The 20,096-nt window shown below is 58.1% G+C and overlaps 3 protein-coding genes across 5 annotated transcripts in view; all 3 read right to left on the reverse strand.

Annotated features, from left to right (window-relative positions):
• PFKFB4 (6-phosphofructo-2-kinase/fructose-2,6-biphosphatase 4) overlaps positions 1-9,580 on the reverse strand; it is a 28,390-nt gene extending 18,810 nt beyond the window's left edge. The window contains exon 1 of one of the 3 annotated variants that reach the window (XM_036266228.1): positions 9,468-9,580. In XM_036266228.1, coding sequence (XP_036122121.1) covers positions 9,468-9,531 — 64 coding nt within the window. In that variant the 5' untranslated portion in view covers positions 9,532-9,580. Of the gene's footprint in view, positions 1-5,862; positions 6,031-7,324; positions 7,409-9,467 lie in introns of those variants that run through there. The other 2 variants (XM_036266230.1, XM_036266227.1) reach the window with 2 other exon arrangements.
• A 1,381-nt stretch (positions 9,581-10,961) lies between these two features.
• UCN2 (urocortin 2) lies at positions 10,962-11,300 on the reverse strand. The gene has a single exon (XM_036266161.1). It carries the CDS (start codon positions 11,298-11,300, stop codon positions 10,962-10,964), a length of 339 nt encoding a protein of 112 aa, XP_036122054.1.
• Positions 11,301-11,877: 577 nt separating this feature from the next.
• Positions 11,878-20,096, reverse strand: part of COL7A1 (collagen type VII alpha 1 chain) — a 31,260-nt gene continuing 23,041 nt past the window's right edge. Inside the window, 26 exon segments of the mRNA XM_036267146.1 lie at positions 11,878-13,138; positions 13,251-13,343; positions 13,500-13,586; positions 13,733-13,765; positions 14,384-14,432; positions 14,604-14,657; positions 14,754-14,831; positions 15,013-15,129; positions 15,232-15,294; positions 15,724-15,786; positions 15,855-15,908; positions 15,984-16,037; positions 16,280-16,360; positions 16,676-16,711; positions 16,960-17,031; positions 17,517-17,588; positions 17,734-17,790; positions 17,869-17,904; positions 18,007-18,042; positions 18,268-18,312; positions 18,434-18,493; positions 19,012-19,047; positions 19,189-19,260; positions 19,431-19,538; positions 19,659-19,718; positions 19,800-19,835. Coding sequence (XP_036123039.1) covers positions 12,591-13,138; positions 13,251-13,343; positions 13,500-13,586; positions 13,733-13,765; positions 14,384-14,432; positions 14,604-14,657; positions 14,754-14,831; positions 15,013-15,129; positions 15,232-15,294; positions 15,724-15,786; positions 15,855-15,908; positions 15,984-16,037; positions 16,280-16,360; positions 16,676-16,711; positions 16,960-17,031; positions 17,517-17,588; positions 17,734-17,790; positions 17,869-17,904; positions 18,007-18,042; positions 18,268-18,312; positions 18,434-18,493; positions 19,012-19,047; positions 19,189-19,260; positions 19,431-19,538; positions 19,659-19,718; positions 19,800-19,835 — 2,100 coding nt within the window. The 3' untranslated portion in view covers positions 11,878-12,590.

Here is a 20,096-nt window from a genome sequence, read left to right on the forward strand (position 1 = left end):
CCCCTGTGGGGGTCCAGAACAATCCACCCCAACATATGCCTCTGTGGTGTGCAGATTATTTTGAGCTAAAAGCAACTTTAGTCAGAGACGCAAGAAAGTCTTCGGCCCAACCCCTCTTAACTAGCATTAGAGGCCTTGCCCATAAGCTTTTATCAAAGATAACTTCTTTTGACCTATCTATAAGGCAGGGCAAACTTCTATTTACTCAAGGTGTTCTTATCCTCCCGCAATTACCCTTTGAAGCTCTCAAGGTGCATTACCTCACTCCTAGCTAAAGATACCTTTTTTTTTTTCTTTCTTTCTTTATTGATTTTAGAGAGAGAGAGAAACATCTATGATGCCCCCATTGGGGATTGGGACTACAATCTGGATATGTGCCCTGACTGGGAATTAAACAGGCGACCTCTTGGTGCATGAGTTGATACCCAACCACTGAGCCACACCAGCCAAACAAGGATGTCTTTTAAAAAAAAATTTTTTTTTATCCTCACCCGAGGACATTTTTCCATTTTTTGTTCAGAGTGGGAGGGAGAGAGAGAGAGAGAGACATCGACGTGAAAGGGGCACATCAAGTGGCTGCCACCCACATGACCCAACCAGGGCCGAGGACAAACTGCAACCGAGGCACACGCCCTTAGTGGGAACTGAACCCGTGTCTCTCTGGACCGTAGGCCAAAGTTCTAACCGCTGAGCCAAACTGGCCAGGGCAAAAAATTTTTAAAAACTATTTTCATTGATTTTTTTTAGAGAGAAACATAGACGTGAGATACATTAATTGGCTGCCTCCTGCATGCCCCCTACTGGGGATCAAGCCTACAACCCGGGGATGTGCCCTGACCTGGAATCAAACTGGGACCTCTCAGTCCATGGGGCTGGGCTCAGGATGTCTTATATACCTCGGTATCCCTTCTCATCTCAACCTCTTATGTATACAGGGTTCCGGTATGTATATATGTATGTATGTCTGTATGTATTTAATTTTGTTATTTTCTCTTGCTAATCTGTCTTACGTGTATTTGCTTATTAAACCAGCCAGACGAGCCTTGAGGGTAAAGTTGTTCCTCCTCTACACCCCATTCCCCAGGCCTGTGCGGACTCCAGCAGACACAGTGGGATCTCGCCGGCCCTTGTCCTGCTGTGTGCCTCCAGATATAAAGCTGAACCTGCCATGCCTCCAGCTGAACCCTGCTGGGAGACCCGTGGCAAGCAGGGCAGAGCTAGATGCAGCAGGGTGTTCGATGCCCTGCCTGCCACCCAGGAACCCGATGGTCACTCCACATTCCTGCTCGCACAGGACCATGGCTTCCCTTCCCCAGCATTAATTTCCCTTCGTCGTATAAAGCAGTCTCCCATAAGACCTTCCTCCAAGGCACCGCCATGCCCACCTGGTGCACTGTCCCTCCATCCCGGCCATCTCACTGAGGAGTCTGACCCCTGACTCATCACTTGGAGGGAAAGCAGCCCTGCAGTGTCTGAGCCATTCTGGATCCTGGGCTCCGGCACAGAGTAGATGCTCAAGAATTATGGGCAGGAGGGAGGAGGGAAGCATCTTGAAACCCAACAGGGTGAGGATTGCAAGGGGCTGAGACCAGAGACCCAAGCCGGTGTCCACAAGGGTGGTCCCTCTGATAGCCTGCCCCCGCTATCCCATCTGCCGCCAGGTCAGTGTGTCAATCAGAGAAGCTGCCGAGGCTGGAGGCAGGGAAGGGTCTGGACACAGCCCCCAATTCGCTGGCCCACTAGGACAGACATCAAAGCAGCCTCACACGACCCAGCTCAGCTTTCAGTGTGGTCTCACCTCAGAAGCCTCAGGAAGGGCCAGGTGAAACCACAGCAGACAAACAGAAAGCCAGATGTGGGGACCTGTCCGTGTCCTTCTTCTGCCCCGTGGCTCTGCAAATGCCTTCACCTGGTAGCCCTCTTTAGGACCCTCCATGTAAAAGCACTTCTGGGATGCTGTGCCCTCTGTAGGGCCCTGGCAGCATGCCAGGCTAAGGACACAGCTACACCTCAGCACCAGCTGCCCTTGGGACTTGGGGTGCACTTGGGGTGCGCCGGCATTTCTGTCCCAGGCAGGCCCTGCAAAGATGTAAAGGGCTCTACTTGCCAGTGGGGACTCCATCACTGCTGGGCATGACCTTTGGGCAAATGTGACACAAACAGTGAGCCCCAGGGGAGGGCAGGAGGGAATCCCACAGAACAGTGAGCAAGAGTGAGAAAACTTGCAGCAAAACCTCAGCATTGGCCAAGGTGAGAGAAAAACAAGTTAGGCAAGGCCCTGTGTGCTGAGGGCCAGCTGTGATGGGGCCACACTGTTTGCACAATTCCCGGCCTGCTGGTTGGGGCTCTCAAGCAACCGCAGGGCAGGACATCACTACTAACCAGGGCAGGGCATCGCTACGAACCAGGGCAGGGCATCACTACTAACCATGGGGGGAAACCTGCACCCATCCTGCTCCCTGTGATGAGGCCATCCCTTCTCATTACCCCTCCCCCCCCCACACCCAGAGGGTTCTTTCAGGACTTTTGAACTAGAGTCCTGTATCCCCTCTTCACGTCTACATTCCCAGAGATGCCCTGGCCTCCTCTCATGGTGTTTGCTGTGGGCAGAAAGGGCAGCAAATCCAGGCTGAGTGAAAAACAAAAGCAATAAATTACTTATTACCTCTGTTTCTCAAGATAAGCTCCCAAGGAAATGACCCAAAAGAAAAATCAAAGTGCAAGTGTATTCACAAAAGCTCTGCTTCCAATAGCAAAACACTGGGAAAGTTCTAGCAATGCAAAAGTTGCAAACTAGGTCCACGTAGGAGGCACACACAACTGTGCTAGAACACAGAGCACCTGGGCCTGGTGAGCTGGGGCATGCAGCTCTGGGTCCTCAAGGACCCTGACACTGAGAAACAGGATACTGTTTAGGACATTGGGTATGTGCGGAAGGAAATCTGAAGACATGTCATCCAGTTTTCTTTTCCTGTATATTTGCTCAAGACCATGGGAGCCCTAGCAGGCAATAGGCCTGAGAAGAGCCTGGTGCTGGACAGTGACCACTTTCTGTGGTGCCACCACAGGGACAGCCACAAGTCCCTGAAGTGGGGTCCACAACTGATTCCTGAACTGCACCTGCTCTACTCCCCAGCCAGGCGGGGGAAGGAAGAACTGAAAAATAAAGCAACATGGCATCTGTCCTGTTCAGGTGACAGAGAGTAAATTCTCCTATTGTCCTGGACATACCCAAGTCATGTCCATACCCAGGAAGAGTGCCACCTTTTGGCTAAAAAAAGCCATCAGACAAATACTGTCCTTTCTGCCATGCTCTCTAAGTCCCCTCTTCATCCCTGCCTCACCTACTCTCAAAGCTCCCCCAGGTCTGAGCTGAGGGCTCAATGATGAGGAGGTAACAGCTTACAGACCTCATGTGTGCTTCTGAATTTTATCAAAAGGAGGAACAGTCCAGTCAGTGTAGCTCAATGGTTGAGCATCGACCCATGCACCAAGAGGTCACTGGTTCGATCCCCGGTCAGGACACATGCCCAGGTTGTGGGCCGGATCCCCAGTGAGGGGCATGCAGGAGGCGGCCAGTTGATGTTCTCTCTCATCGATGTTTCTATCTCTCTCTCCCTCTCCCTTCCTCTCTCTCTAAAATCAATTTAAAAAAATTGTTTTTTAAAAAAAAGAGGAAGAATTTATCATGAAGAGTGGGGGTGGAGGAGGCACAGAACACCCCACAGCCAATCAGCCTCTGGTGCCCGGAGGAGCTGGGGACAATTCACCACACAGAACAGGCCAGCCGTGAGCCTTGCATCCTCTTCTCTACAACCCCTTGTGATCGAGTCAACTTCTACCCACCACCCACCCTCAGGTCTTCACCTGTGCTCATGGCCCTCCAACCTAGTCATGAGCCCACTTTGCAGAAGGTAAAATGCTGCACGAACTCAGACTCTGGGAACTGGAGGTGCCGCATGTACAGGTTCCATGTTCACTTGCTGCTGAGTCACTACCTGCTGTGAACTCTGGGACCCTAACCTGGGGCCCAAACCCCCACACAATCTGCAGGTCTCATCTGTGGCCTCCTGAGTGCCTCCTCCTCCTCCAGAAAGCACCTCCAGTGCTGCGCCAGCCCACAGTTCCACTCACTGAGACACCCTGAGGCAGTGTAGTGGCATGAGCCATATTTTAATCACAGACTTGAAGTTTGGAGAAATAGAGACCCTACCCAAGGGGTTGTGAGACCTAGGCACGTCCCCTCCCCCTTAGGCTGCAGTTCCCTTCCCATCTGCAATGGGAGTTAGCTCAGAGTTGATGCTTCAATCCCTGCCTTTGAGGTAGCGAGAAGGAAGAAAGAAGGGTGAAATTACAAAATGGCCAGCTATCCCTTCTTGAGTATTTACTCATTAAGAAGCTCACAGCAGCTTCACGGAGCAGGATGACGGTAGTCTCGTTCCACAGATGAGGAACCCAAGGCCAGAGGATCAGCTCCTTGCCTAAGGTCAAGGTCAAATAACGAGCCATGATATGGCTTGAGTGTTCCTGCCTCCAAAGTCCAGGTTCTTACTCCTCCTTTATGTAAGAACAGCAGCCACCTCCTAGTTAGGACAACACAGACCTAACACAGTCTGGCTAGAAGCACAGGTGGAAGGAGTCTCGGCCTCCACACTTCCAGAAATGTCTGGGTATGAGGGCATGACCATAGCCCCTGAGGACTCAAGAGTATTGACTGGAAAGCCACAGGCCCAAGACTAAAAGCATGATCACAGGCTTGGTCCCCCACCAGGACCTCTATCATGGCCAAAGCCATGGCTACCCCTGATTTGCCACGGTGTGGTAATACACACACCCCTCCCCCAGGACTCACATCATGGCAAGGCCAAGGCCCCCGGGACAAGCAGGTCTAGCACAGAGCACTCTCCCCCCCTTATCATGCCCAAGCAGAGACCAGGAGTGCAGGGAGACCCTCGCACAGAACCCAATCTCCTCATCTCCATTTCCATATCTGTACCAGAAGTTGGACAAGATGTTCTCTGAGGTCCTTGCAAACTTGCAAATTCATCACAATGTTTCAGTTACTCCTAAAACACATCTTTATTTTCTTAGTAATAAAAAGGTTGCAGACTCATTTAAGGACAAGTAGAAAGTCAAGGTAGTGGATTAAACACCCAAGACCCAGGAAAGGTAAGCCCCTTAACGATTTCATGAATTTCAGCATGTCTCCTAGATGTTTCACCCTTAAATTTTACCGTTTACCCATGACTCCACGTGAATGCTTCCACACCCCTGGACACAGGCCACATGGGCTTCCAGGCCCATATGGCACAGTGTCCTCACTGTCTCTGTCCTGGTCAAATCTGAAATTCCTCCCAAAACTCTGCTTTAGGCAAAGAGGTGGGTGATGAAGGCCAAGGGGCACTGACACCCTCCCACCTACTGGAGGGCTAGCCCACTCTTGGGCTTTTGAAAGTTCTGGGCTCAGAGAGGCCAAGCAGTTTCTTTAGGGCCAACACAGCTCAGACCCGGTCCAATCACCCGGTCCATGCTCTCCCGCCAGCACAGAGGGCAGGGCGAGGGCTCCAGGCCCTCCCCTGGCATGAAGCGGTGGGGACACCTTGCAGTGGGAAGGGACTGGAGCCAGACCTAGCCCCCGAGGAGTCCAGACATCCCCATATACCTGTCTCCGTCCCCGGCTCTGCAGTACCTGTCCTCGGCGCACCACCTGTTTCCATTCACCTCCCACCGGTCTTGGCTGACTCAGCCGTCCCGGTTCCCCTCTGGTCCCCGGCCCCCTCTCCATCGAGAGACCACTGCCCAGGCCGCCCTATCCACCCATCCCCGTGCACCCCCTCCCCTGCCCCGCGGACCCCTCCTCACCACGGCGCTGGCAGGCGTGAAGGGCGGGCCGCCCATTGCTATACGGCATCCAAATCTTCTTCAGGGGGTTTTGGGTCAATTCCCGTGGGGACGCCATCCCGGGGGCGGGAGGAGCTGGACTGCGCGGATTCCAACCCCTAAAGCCGGACCAACTCTGGCCACTCGAGGCCCCACCCCTCGGCCCCGCCCCTCCTCGATCCGCTATGACGCACGCTCAACTGCCCACAGGCCCCGCCCCAGAACGAGGAGGCTCCACCCTAACTGGAGACGCTGGCCTCCGACCACGCATGCCCAACTCGCCGACCAGCGCTTTCGGACCGAGAGGGCCGGCTCTTCAGGCCGGGATCCTGGGCGCGCATGCCCAGCTCCCCACAGGCCCGCGTCCTGGCTGGACAGGCCCCGCCTCGGGTGAACGAGCCCGGCCCACCCCACCCGACCGCGCTGATTTGCATGGGTCTCTCCCAAGGCCTCGCTCGGGCTATCCCGGGGTCCTGCTCCTTACAGCGCGGGACCCCTGTGCCTCCAGGAGGGAGGGGTTGACATGCAATGGGGCAGGGCCTACGTGACCCGCGGGGCTTGATTGGTCAGGACCTGCCAGGAGACCTGTACGTGAGGATGATCCCTGGCAGGATGTCCCAGCTGTCAACTCTGCGGCGCCTCGCGGGCCTTGCGCCCGATGCTCTCTCTGCTCTGAGAACCAAGACTCGGCTCCGCCCACAGGAGCGACCTGCTCAACTACGTTGAGAAAGTTCCTTTATCTCATGGACAGGAACCCAGGACACATTTCAAAACTGATCGCGTTTCTCTCTTTGCCTTAGTTGCCGGGGAGCGTGGGCTAAACGCCAGCCTACCTGGAGCAAGTGGGTGGGACCTGGTAACCAAGCTCTCTAGGGATTCGCCGAAAATGGAATGTGCACGTCATCAATCTTACAAGATTTTGGTATAGATTAAATGTGCCAATGTCTGAAAAAATCCACTGTAAAGCATATTAATGTTATCATTTAGTATATTATTTGTCTACTGTCTCTAAAAATGCAGTGGAGGCAAGGGGCAAGGCAGAAATATGGAAGCTAAGAAGCTCCTGGGCCACTCTTGTCTTCTCAGTCTCTCCAAGCTTTGGACTCTCTGGCCTGCGTCCCCTGTTGACACAACTCAAACCTATCACACTGCCCTCTAGCGATGTCCTCCACCACACCCCTTGCCAGGATCACTGCATCTCTGTCCAAAGTGTGCCCAGCCAGGAGCCAGATGCTAGGGGCATGAAGAACAAGGGTCAACCCAGTACACACAGATGCAACACTCCCTTCCTCTGCCCTCCATGCCACACCCTGGGTTAGTTCTCCAAATCACTACCCAGCCCCTCAGAGCCTGGCAAGGACCCTTTAGATGTTCCGTACAGATAGATGGCTTGCCCACTTCCCAGGAAATGAAGGTTCAGGAGATCCACATACTGGAAGCTCACCTAGACCGGCTCTGAAACCAGCTCTAGCTTTCTGCTCTGGGGATGCCATGCCTCAGACAGATTCGGCCACTTCCTCCTTCACCCTCCCTCTGCAGTGTCCACCCCCACCTCCCTCCACCTCATGCTCAGCAGCTCTGAGCACACCCATGGATGGCTCCTGGTGAGCAGGACGCCCCTTGTGACCTTCCTCCTGCTTCCTACTCCTCTAAAGTCACTCATTTTGTTCCTGTCTGTCTCCTGGCCACTGCCAAGGTCATCCTGAGGCCGCACTGGCCTCAGAGACCTTGTCACCATATGCCCACACTCTGTCCAACACCCATCTTTCACTGCAAAAGCTGCCTCCGCGAACATCCACAGACACCCAGCACCTCCTCAGGCTTGCCCATACTCCTCCCCAGCCTCCTCGGGATGCTAGTCAAAGGCTTGGGGTAGTGAGCAGCCAGGGCAGGGCAGGAGGCCAGGATCATGTCTGGGGAGCCATCTCCACGCCCAGAGAGTCTGAGTCTGCCTTCCAAGGAAATGCAGTAGCTCTCTACCTCCCACTCTTCCCCAAACAGTCTGACCCTGGGCTGACCCCGACAAACCCTCCCAAGTCTCTATATCCAGTGGGAGACCACAGGCCAGCAGCTCTTCCTCAAGGCCAGGGTCCATGTCTGCTCTCAGAATATTCCCCATCTCCCCTCCCATGGCCCCATTTGTAGGAAGGAAACTGAGGAAGGGGATCAGTGTCCCAGAGCACCCACAGAGCAGGATGGACTCAGCACAACTGGGAGCCCTTCAAAACCTCGCCTCCCACACCTTGCACTCTCACACTCCACCTCCACACCTGTGCTCCTTTGCTCCCTGCGCTGAAATGCCCTCCTGGCTTTCTCACCCTCAGCATCAGCAGGTGCCCTCATGGTTTTCGCTCCCTCCGGGCCATTCCAAAGCGAGCCAGCTGTCCTGGCCCATGGGTGGGAAGTGTGCTGGGATGTGAGTGTGCACTTGTGTGTGAACATGTCCTGCTCAGTCTCCCCACTGTGAACCTGCCTCACCTGGCCCTGGTTGTCTCCTGTGGTACCCTCTGCACTGACCACTGGACCTCCTCCCAGTGTCCCAGGTTACAAGCTGTGGGGTGGCCAGGGTCCTCAATCCTCAATTCTTAATGCTCAAACTTTTCCATCCTGTATCTGCTGTCCAGCCCTGGCCCAACCACCAAGCCACCCTTTGCCACCTAAAGGCCCAGGGACCTCAGTGAATACCACATAGACCCACACATTAATGCATGAACGCATGTGTGTGCACATACACTAACAAGCCCTGCACCCAGGCCTGCGCAGAGACAGGCAGGCTGCAGTGGGCCTCTGCTCCCTGTAGTCTCCCTTCACCTTTATTCCCTTCCTCCTCTCCCCTCTGCTGCTCCTGGGAGGTTCGAAGCATTCCCAGGAGTTCCTGCTTCCTCTGGACATTTCTGGCCAAGGATCATCCCCTGTGTCTCCCTGGGCCCAGAGCTCAGAGAGGGTGTGAGGTTCCAACTTGGAGGCATGGAACCATGTGACCAAGTAGCCTGGGAATCCTGATCAGCACTTGCTGATTCCAGCCTAGCACAGGTCACACAGTAAATGCTCAAAGTGACTCAGGAGCAGCCAGAGAACACAGAAAGGGCTCAGAGAAGTTCATAACCAGGACAGATCACACAGTAGGTGCTTAGTGCTGCTCAGGATGGGCACAAGGCCCACAGTCGGTGCCCTAGAAATGCTGGTTTAAGCACTAAAGCCAAATCATATGAAAAACTTCCCAAATGAGCCTCTGGACCTCCCTTAAATTGGTGGGGCTCATGGCGGGGGGGGGGGGGGCCTGAACCAACCTGACCCCTTAGAAGCCAGCAAAGGGCCCAGCGGGAGGGCCCTGAGCAGCTCCAGCTGGCTGTCCCTCCTCTTGAGCTGAAGGAAGAAGCTATTTATAGTTACCCCTAGGCCTAGCTACCTCTTCCCTGCCAGGATACAGTGTTCCCCTCTTCCAGACCACTGACAGGCTGATGCCCCTCAGAACACCCCATACCTGCAGAAACCTCCAATAACCTTGCACCCCTTCCAGCACCACCCCCACTGCACCCAGATCATTTCCCAATCCCTCCACCCTCTCCACGCCACCCTGTGCCTACCCTGCCTGCTGCTCCTTGACCCGGGGTCCGTCAGGAAACTGCCTCCTTCTGTGCCTCTGTCCATCCTGCAACCCAACTGGCCTGGGCTACCGCCCCCTGAAGCGTGGAGTCCAGCAACCCCGCCCTCTGGCTCTGGAGAGAGGAGCGTCCCCTGTGGCCCCGCCTCTCCAGCCCCGCCCTGGACCCGCCCCCCTCACCACTGCTTTCAACTGAGATCAACAGGAGTGTCCCCACTCCAGGCAGCCACTCCCACCAGTACTGCCTCCTTCCAGCCAGAGCTGTCCATACTGCCCAGTTCTGCCCTCATCTCCAGCTGGAGCTGTCTGCACAGCCCAGAGGCCTGCCCCATCCTCAGGCAAGCCCGTTCACACGATCCAGAAGGTCAGCAATGGAGTCAGGAGTGTGAGATAAGGCAAAACCTACTCCTTCCACACCAATGGACCAGGTGTAGGGAGTGGGGAGTGGGCAGAGGGGCAGCATAACCAGCTATGACTCAGCCTCCGTGTGTCACTCCCTGGGTGCACACGACGGTGTGGCTCTCGGTCGTCCCATTCACTGAGCGCTTCCTGCATGCCAGAACCTTTGCGTACACTTGTCACGTAATGCTCACAAGAAGCTTGGTGGCATCACTCTGTTTTGCAGATGAGGAAACAGGCTTAGAAAGGTGAGCACACACTCAGGACAATTTGATGAGGGAGGGGCAGAGCTGGGCCAGAGCCACATGGCCTGAGCCTCCTCGCCCTGAGCTGTGTGCGTCCAAGGGCCGAGGCTGGGTGGCAGGGGTGCAGGTAGGACAGTGCTTGGCTGGGTGTTGTGCATGCTTCATGCAGGTGTGGGGGACAAGCGCCTGTTCCTCCAAGACCCATCACATGCCCTCAACTTGTTCACACGCACTCACAGCTGTCAGGTTCAGAGATGCAGCCACATGTGCACACCCCACACACATGCAAAGCTGACACTTCACAGACTTCCCACTATGGCCATCTGTGCCCAGACATGCCCGCAGCGGCCCCATCCTCTGGAGTGGGTGCTGCCTCAGGGAACACAAAGCATGCACGTGACCATCCGCCAGCACTTCAGTGTGGTGACCTGTTGGGGCAGGGCGACCTGTGGGTCTGATCTTGGGTGGACTGCTCTCGGATGCAGTGGTGGGCTCCTGTGTTGAGGTTCCTGAAAGTGGTGTGAGAGTGAACACATGTCCAGATGCTCTGTGACTGTGGGACACCACACATGGCAAGCCTCCACGTGATAGTGACCTTCCACGGTAGTGTCCAAGCTGCCCAGACACACTGGAAGTCTGCGGGGCTCCAAGGTGTGACAAGACTCCACTTGGCACTACCGGACGTGGCTGTCCACACGCACTGTGACTCTGTGAGGCACTCAGATGTGACATGACACCATAGGGCAGTGACCCCGCACGGTGTCCAGATGTACCATGCCCAGGAGTAGTACTGCCCTCCAGGTCCTCCCATCCCAGCGGCCCCTCCCGCAGGCTCAGCGGCGGCCGACATGGGCCAGGATGAGAGCGTTGGCGGCCGCCTGCTCCCTCACAGCTCTGGCCCGGGCCTGCTCCAGGAGGATCAGCTGGAGGCCGAGGGGGACGTCCAGTGAGAGGCTGATGCGGGGGCCGGGGCGGGCGCCAGGGCTGGGCTGGTTCCAAGCAGCGGTCGGGCCGGTGGTGCTGGCTGAGGAGCTCCTTGAGGACACAGGGCAGGGAGTGGCCCGGGGAAAGTTCTGAGGGGGCAGCTGGGAGGCTGGGATAGGGGTGGCTGAGACAAGCCGGACCCTACCCAATGTCAGGACCATCAGCACCAGAAGAGACCACTCGCTCATGGCGTAGTCGGGCTGCGAGGAGAAAACAGGCTCAGGGCAGAGACAAAGGGCAAGTGGAGAGACAGAGAGCGAGACCAAGATACTGACAGAAAGAGACTGAGGGGTAAAGATTAGAGAGGCCAGGCCAGGGACAGAGAGAGACAGAGACACAGATGAAGGGACAAGGAGAGAGCCAGAGTGAGACAGAGACAGAAGGGTGAGGAAGAGAATGCGCGAGACAGAGAAATCCGGAGACGGGGAGTATATAACTAGATACATTTTTATAGAGGGGGAGAAAATGAGAGGAGAGAGAAGGCAGGAAGAAAGGATGGAGATGGATGAGAGGGAGGCAGAGCAACAGACGGGAGCCTGGGAGAAAGAGAAAGAACCCAGGCGGGAGACAAGGACACAGACAGGGAAACACAGGGACAAGGGGAGCCCGAGGTTTCGCAAGAGCTCCTGCAGCAGGCCCAGGACAAAGGTGGGGAATGCGGGTCCCTGAGGATGATAAGCAGCCAGGGAGCCCAGAGCTCCCTCAGGTCCAGAGACCTCCATCACCCGAACCCCAGATCCACTCCACACCCAATGGCCTGCCATCCCATCCTGACCCCGGTCCTACCAGAAGCAGCAGCCTCCTCTGGGGTACGTCAGGGCCACTGTGGCTGCTCAGGGCTGGGCCAGGCGCGCTGTGCTGTGACCTCACCCCCTGCCCCCTTCAGGGCCCATTTATCTCCCTCAGCCCCCTGGGGTGGGAGCTGGGGCATGTCTCCAGGCATGAGGCAGCCCCCCACCTATGACTCATCCCCTTCTGGGGGGCAGTGAGGACATATCCTCAACCCACACCCTGTCTACCCCTTTCTGGGGACAAGTTGAGGACTGAGATGTCATAAGACAGTGACCAGGGCTGGACAGAGGAACTCTGCACCCATGTAGGATAGTACTGACCCCCCACCAGGAAAAACCTGCCTCCTGGCACCCGCATCTCCCAAAGAATCACAACAGGGGCCTTTCAAAACAGCAGCTTTAATGGTCCCCAGAATCAGCACCATGTCATCACAGGCGGGGGTCAAGGGGCGGGTCCGACCTAGTCACATCCGCTCACTGCCCACAGCCACCCCCACAATGAGTCAGCTGCCAGGGAGGCAGGAGCCACAATGAGGGTTTGTCCACAGGGGGAAGGATAGACCCACAGGACCAAGTCATTGAAGTAACGGACGCTCATGCACACTCCTGTGTACACGAGCCTCTAGCACCAAGGAAAGGGACAGCAGGTCCTGCTGCGGCACCGACTCCTCCAGGGGTCACTGGACTTCAGCTCCTCAGCTCTGGAGAGCACCTGGTGGGGCAGGTTGGGAGCTGTCTCTGGCCACCTGACCTTACCCAACATGTGGGCCCCAGGGAAGCCCTGGCAAAGGATCCGCGCAGGAGAGAGCTGGGGCAACGGAGTGAGGGCTCTGGCCTCGGAGAAGGGTCCTTATCGGCTCGTTCAAGGAGAAGCATGGAGGGGACCACACTGGGGACTCCACATCTGGGTTTTCTACCTAGTGATTTGGTCTGGGGGTCTGTCCCAGGTTCCCCGGCTGAGGGAGCTTCTGACCCAGGACCTGATCTGGATAGGCTCAGTGCCCAGGCCCCTGCTGGGGTGGAGGGTAGGCCCATACCTGTTCCCTGGCTCTGAACCACCCGGGGCAGGCAGCGGCGCTCACAGGCCTCACGGGTCCCAAAACGGTTGGCATTCCCTCCGCAGCCACCGTAGACAAAGGGGTGACAGGCTTCTGTACCACCTGCCACAGCCCGATGGTACCAGCGCAGGGTGTAGGCAGTGCAGGAGCCCTCATCCAGCGGAAGTGAGCAGGGGTCTGGGGTCAATGGAGGGGTCAGGATATCAGCAGGGATTGGGGTCAAGGAGAGGTCAGTGGGGACCGGCTCTGCCTCTTCCCCGAACCCTCTGAGCCCAGCTGCCGTTCTCACCATCGCCGTCCCAAGGAGCCTCGGGGCCCTGGTAGTCCTCCTCCACAGAATACTCAGCGTCCTCATACTCATCGTCCTCGGGGGGTACTCGGTCTGCCACGGGGTGGGCTGTGCCAGGTTCATGCTGCCCAACCCCAGCCCCCGGTCTCCCGTGTGTGCACAAGTGTCCATGCATGTACCCCACGTGCAGGAGCACCCGGTGGTGTCTGTGCCCCATCCACACACGCCCACGGGTCCAGCTGTCCTCACCTTCCTCCTCTGCATGAGAGAGCCTGAGCACAGGCACGGGGTGGCGCTGGTGGCTGGCGGCGTCTGCAGCATAACTAGGGAGGGGTCCTGGAGCAAGGAGCAGGGGCACAGGGCCCTGGGGTCACCATGGCGGCCACCCCAGCCCAGCCCCTGATGACAGGACCAGGTGATGGACACAGTAGGGTCTGGGGCAAGGGAAGTTACGGGAGAGGAAGTACCAGAAAACTACTCACGTGATCCAGATGCAAGAAACTGGCCCTGGCAGGCTGGAGTGGGCAGAGAGGGCAGAGAGGGCAGAGAGGGCGGGGAGAGACCATGAAAGAGAAGGCAGGAGACAAGGATGGAAGAGGCAGGGTGACAGAGACGCACAGGAGATATACAGGGAGGGACAGAGAGAAGAAGGGAAGCAGAGAAATAGAGAGAGGGAGAGAGAAAGAGGAAGAACGGCAGGGGAGAAACAGAAAGAACGAGGGAGAAGTTAGAAACAGGTCAGCAAAGGGCAAGAGAGAGAAGGAGGGACAGCAACAGTCAGAAACAGGCAGACAAGAGACAGAGCAAAATAGGTCACAGACAGAGAGGGAGGGGACAGAACTTCACTGTCTGATGCCCCTCAGGCCATCAGAGACCCCTAACCTGCTCCATGTCAGGCCCAGAGGGACCAGATGTGCTCCCACCACACCCCTCCACACATGGCCATACTGGGCATTCAGCATCACTACGGGTCCACCACAGTGTCTCCCCTGGGGAAGTCCTGTCCTGAAGCAAGTGCGTCCTGTGTGTGCATCCATATTCACCCATCTCCTTAACTCCTCACCCTCCGCGAGTTCTAGGGACCCTGCCTGACCCTGTCCAGGGGTACTGGGGAGGGGCGGGGCCCCACTCACCACAGTGCTGACTCATCTCCTGACGCACAAAGCTCCGAATGTCATCTTCCTGGGAGCACCAGACCACACGAATCAGAAGAACCCACGGATCCCAGGAAGGACAAAGGGCACATACATGATGCAGGGATCATGGAGGGACAGCGTCGAGTCAGGGGCCAAGGCCTGGGGGCCGGGGTGCTGGGTGCAGGGGCAGGGCCCCAGCCCACCCTGCCACACTCACTGTCAGTGCTGCTGCTCCCTTCTCGCCACGCGGGCCAGCGGGTCCTGGCCGCCCCTGTGTGCAAGGGAGGGGCTAGGCTGTGACCTCTGGTCTCACACACACCAAAGGTCACTTCAATCTCTGACCCCAAGCCCAGAAATCCCCACTCACCTGTTCCCCTCTCTCTCCGGGGACCCCGGGGGCGCCAGAGGCACCCACCACACTCTCTCCAGGGGGACCTCGCTCACCCTGTCAGACACAAGGGCCCAGTGAGCAGGGTCAGAGGTAGTGGGGGTCAGAAGTAGGGCAACTAGGGATTATAAATCCAAAGGTTGGGGCAGGATACTGGGAGATGGGTCACAGGTTCAGAGGTCAGCGAGGCTGGAAGTCAGGCAGTTTCAGGAGCCAACAGTGAGTCAGGGCCCCTCACCTTCTGGCCCTGCAGTCCTTCAGATCCTTTGGGACCAACACTGCCAGGTGGCCCAGGGGGACCGCTGGCACCATCATTGCCTCTGGGACCTGGGAGGCCCCCAATTCCTGGGGGCCCCTGGGAGAAACAGGCCAGGGTCAGTGATCAGAGCCCCCAAAGATAAGCCCACTTCCAGAGAGCACAATTCCCCGGTTCACCATGACCGTAGCCTAAACTTACCCGTTCCCCTTTCTCACCCTGGTCACCCTTGGGTCCTGACTGCCCATCAAAGCCTCGGTCACCCTGGAAACAGAGAGAAGTGTGAGACCCCCTCTGCCTGGCCTCCCGCAGTTCGACTGCCATGAGCACCCCTGGCCCAATGGCCACAACCTTCCATAACGCAAGCACCTGTGACCTACCAGCCCAGGACCCTCCATCCACCCTGGTTCCCAGGACCCCAATCTCACCATAACATCTCCACCCCGACTCTTCCTGTTTTCCTACACTGACCTCTAACCCCCTCCTCCACCCGCCACAGAGCCTGAGCCCTAATCCACGTCACACCGCGCACCTCCCACCCTGAATCCCACCATGACCCTGACCTACCCCGAAACCTCAAGCCTGTCCCACCACCCGAGTGTGCCCCAACCTTCTCTGTCCTTCGCCTCACGACCCTCCCATGACCTCTGCCCACCCCGACTCCCCTGACGCCCACTGTTGAGAGGCCCCTACCTTGGGACCGATCAGGCCCTCCTTGCCCGGGGGCCCCGACTGGCCTGGCATGCCCGGCTCCCCCTGGAGAAGAGAAGACGAGCTAGGCCCTGGCCCCCCATCCTCTCCCACGCTGGGTGTCCCGCACTCACCATGTCCCCCTTGCGTCCTGCCAGCCCAGGGCGGCCCGGGGCACCAGCTTCTCCCTACAGGCAACAGGGGAGGCGTCAGCCTGAGGCCTCAGCCCTGCAGCTGCCCACCCCCTCCCCTCACCTCTGTACCTTCTCTCCCTTCTCTCCATCAAGGCCACAGGCTCCCTTCACCCCCTGTTCGCCCTGAGGGAAAAAGCAGGGGGAGTGACTTCCAGATACCTCACTTTGTAACCCGAGCCTGAACCCACTCTCCAAACTGGTCTCAGACACTTCAACCTCTCTCTTTCCAACCCCTGACCTAACATCCCCATATTCAATTCTGGAGACCCCAACATCTGACCCCAGACATCTGATCTCTGACCCCGATACCTCACCCTCCAACATCAGGCCTCCTGTCCAGGGTAAAAACCCAGTCCCCTTCCCACCTTGAGGCCCCGGGAACCAGTGAAGCCTCTATCTCCTTTGTCTCCTCGGATGCCGGGGACTCCGTCCCTTCCTGGGGATCCCTGGGGGAGAAAGGTCAGCATGAAGTCAGGGCATCAGTGAGGGATCAAAGGGCATAAGTCTGGATGTAGTGGACGTGGAACACCATGGGGGTAGAGCCACCCTTGGAGGCTAGAGTCACTGCAAGGGCAGAGTTTTCCATGGGGACAAGGGTCACCATGGGTAGGGGGGGTCACACATGGGTGGAACCATCATAGGGGTGTCTGTGAAGGTGGGGCCACTGGGCAACATGACAACACCATGAGCGCACAGGGTCTTTATAAGATCAAAGGTCACCACATGAGGATGGGGATCCTGTGGGGTCAGGAGCATCTTACCGGCTCACCAGGAATCCCTATAGCACCAGGCTCTCCCTGTGGGAAACACAGAGGGGGAAGGAAAGTGGCCCTTAAGTGTGATTGTCTCAGTGTGACTGTCCCCAAGCTGGCGTATCTGCTGCAAATGCAGCAACTAGGTGACTCTGGCCCAAGGCCCAGGGACACACAGATCCTGTGTGAACACCCACGGGGAGGGAGGCTGGAAATCCTCCAACACTCAGAGGACACCCATGGGACACGTGTGTGATGTGTGGCTCTGGGTCTGTGCCTGAGACAGGGCTTGCCTTAGGTCCTGTGAGTCCACGTGCTCCCAGCAACCCAGCTGAGCCCTTGTCACCAGGCTCTCCCTTGGCGCCCTGTGGGAGTGACCGGAGAGGGACACAATCAGCAGCCGGCCAGGACGGAGGCTTGGAGCCTGCCGGGGACCTGCCAGCTGGGGCGGAGCGGTCCAGGGCCACTCCTACCCCGCCCTGAGGCCCCATCCCTTCCAGCCCATGCCATAGCAGGGTGGAGCTGGGGGACTGTGGCCCATTTCTCACTACAGGGCCCCCAGATTCCTGCCCCTCCCTCTAACCACTGGGCCCCTGAACCTCCCTGAATGCCCCTAATCCCCAAGAAGCCCCTTCCTGTTCCTAGGGCTCCCTTTGTGACCTCAGCTGAGGCCCTGGAGCCCTAGTAGAGGCCCAGACTGTTCAGCAGCCCCATAGGGACCCTACTGAACCCCTCCCAACCAACTCCCAGCAAGGTGTCTCCCATTCTCCCCTTCCACCTCCCCGCCTGTCCTCACAGCCCGTAGGAACCCCTCCTGACCCCATATGGCGTACCCCGCTGTGCCCCATACCTTCTCTCCAGGACTCCCACTGTCTCCCCGAGGTCCTTTCTCACCATCTGCACCTCGCAGCCCTCGTTCACCCTGGACCAGAGGTCAGACAAGGGTCGGGCTGGAGATCCCTCACCCTCTGAGGGTTTGCGCTCTCAGATCTCCTGGTCCTGGCCCCATAGGGGTCCTACCCACACCCAAGGGACACCCAGTCTGCACATGCAGCAGACCCACTCACCATGTCCCCCTTGGCACCCCGTGGCCCCGGAGGCCCCACAATGACGGCTGAGTCACCCTGCGTGGATGGGGGACAGTCAGAGTAGTCAGGAGCACCCTTCGTCCCTTGCCCGTGCCCCCCCATGCCCACACTCACCCTGTCACCCTTTAGCCCTGCGGTTCCGGGGTCGCCCTATTGGATGGAAGAGAGTGAGTCTCACCCAGATAGAGGAGTCCCCAGTCCTGAATCACCAGACCATCCCCCCTCCACTCCCCCCAGGGGCCTTTTCCTTACCTTCTCCCCACGCTCCCCCCGGCTCCCCGGGGCGCCCTGTGTGAGAGAAGGAGACTGTGAGCTGAGGGACTTGGGGGGGACTAGTGGGGAGACAGTTCAGGGGGCAGGGGAGGAATGGGGGGCTCGGGAATAGATGAGACAAAGGACCAGAGAGTAGACAGGCAGGGCCAGGGGCTGTGGAGGCTGCAGAGTCCCGAGGGCACAGAGGGCACAGGCAGGTGATAAAGTCACACCACTGGCGCGTTCCCCAAGGGGACCCACCATAAGTCCTCGGGGTCCCTCCTGGCCAGGATGGCCATCTTCACCCTGTAAGGTGACATTAAATTCACTGAATCAGAAGTTGGGTTTAAAGGTGAGCTCAGTAACAGAGGGAGCCCCAGCGTGGCCCCATGCCGGGGGCTGTGGCCACAGAGCAGGACGTACGCACCCGGACACCTGGCTCCCCACGCTCTCCACGGGCTCCGGGCAGCCCTACTCCAGCGTCACCCTGGAGGGCAACAGGACACCAGGGATAAGTGAGGGGAATCAGTGAGGACAGAGGGTCATGGGAGGTGGGAGGGGGTGACAGGGTCAGTGGAGGTCAGAGGGGGTGACGGGGTCAGTGGAGGTCGGAGGAGGTCGGAGGGGTGACGGGGTCAGCGGAGGTGGGAGGGGGTGACGGGGTCAGTGAAGGTCAGAGGGGATAACGGGGACAGAGGAGGTCGGAGGTGATGACGGGGTCAGTGGAGGTCGGAGGGGGTGACGGGGTCAGTGGAGATCGGAGGAGGTCGAAGGGGTGACGGGGTCAGTGGAGGTCGGAGGGGGTGACGGGGTCAGTGAAGGTCAGAGGGGATAACGGGGACAGAGGAGGTCGGAGGGGGTCGGAGGGGGTGATGGGGTCAGCGGAGGTCGGAGGGGGTGACGAGGTCAGCAGAGGTCAGAGGGGGTCGCAGGGGTGACGGGGTCAGCGGAGGTCGGAGGGGGTGACGGGGTACAGAAGAGAGCCAGCAGCACTGTCCCATCTACCTTGTCTCCTTTGAGTCCGGAGGCCCCAGGTGCTCCCTGTGGGCAGAGTGAGTGACGGTCCAGTGCCCCTCGGAGGCACACACATACCCAGCCACACAGTGGAAAACCCCAGCCTTATTCTCATGTGGACAGACTCAACGCAGGAGTCAGACACATGGGGTTTGGGCTTCTACTCACCACTGACCCTGGTGGTCCAGGTGGCCCCACGGGACCTGGGGGTCCCTCTCTCCCTGAGGGGCCTGCCAGACCCTGCCAGAAAAACGAGGCAAGAGAGGCAGAGGTGACTTAGGAGTCTTCCCCCGCCCTGCTTCCTAAGACTTGGAGCCCTGAGGCAGGGCCTGGGTACCCTTCTCCTCGCCCACCTCCAGGTTCAGGGGTCCTGACGTCACCACCTCATGTGCTGCTCCCAGCACCCTTACCCGCTCTCCGCTGGGGCCCGGCTGACCCATCTCCCCTCGAGGGCCTGGCGGACCAGGAAAGCCGACAGTACCAGGAGCACCGGCAGGGCCGGAGGGGCCCACGTCTCCCTGGCACACAGAGAGCAAAGGAAGGAGCGGTCCCAGGACTGGCCCAGAAGGCCCTCTTCCTCCCCTCCAGGGGCCTCCTTGCCCACTGCCCCCACCACTGGGGATGGGGCAGTGACTTACTTTCAGACCTGGAGGACCAACTGGCCCGGGGGGCCCCTGGACCCCGATTCCTGGTTCACCCTTGGAGGTAAAAGGGGTCAGATTAGGCTCGGGGAGTCTCAGGACCATGACCCCCGCAGGGACAGTCTGGGGCACACCTACCTTATGACCCTTGACTCCTGGAGCCCCTTTAAATCCCTAGAAAAGGCAAAGTAAACGGCACGTGAGAGGTAAGAACATGCACCCGGAGCTCGGACAGGCTCCAAAGGAGCACCAGCTGAGTGCAGATGTGACCAGACACGGGGAGCTCAGACACGTGACAAGGATCGGCTCACGGGAGCTCAGAGGTGATCACAGACTCGTGAGGGCACACACAGAGGGACGCTCAGGCATGACCACAGACACAGGGAGCTCACACATGAGCACTGACATATGGGACCAAGGGTGTGAGCGTAGATA

This window comes from Molossus molossus, unplaced genomic scaffold (assembly GCF_014108415.1).
Source record: "Molossus molossus isolate mMolMol1 unplaced genomic scaffold, mMolMol1.p scaffold_m16_p_18, whole genome shotgun sequence".
Taxonomy (NCBI): Eukaryota; Metazoa; Chordata; class Mammalia; order Chiroptera; family Molossidae; genus Molossus; species Molossus molossus.

Coding starts and splice junctions, on each gene's coding strand:
- UCN2 (XM_036266161.1), bottom strand. CDS start 11,300: ATGAGCGAGTGGTCTCTTCTGGTGCTGATGGTCCTGACATTGGGTAGG.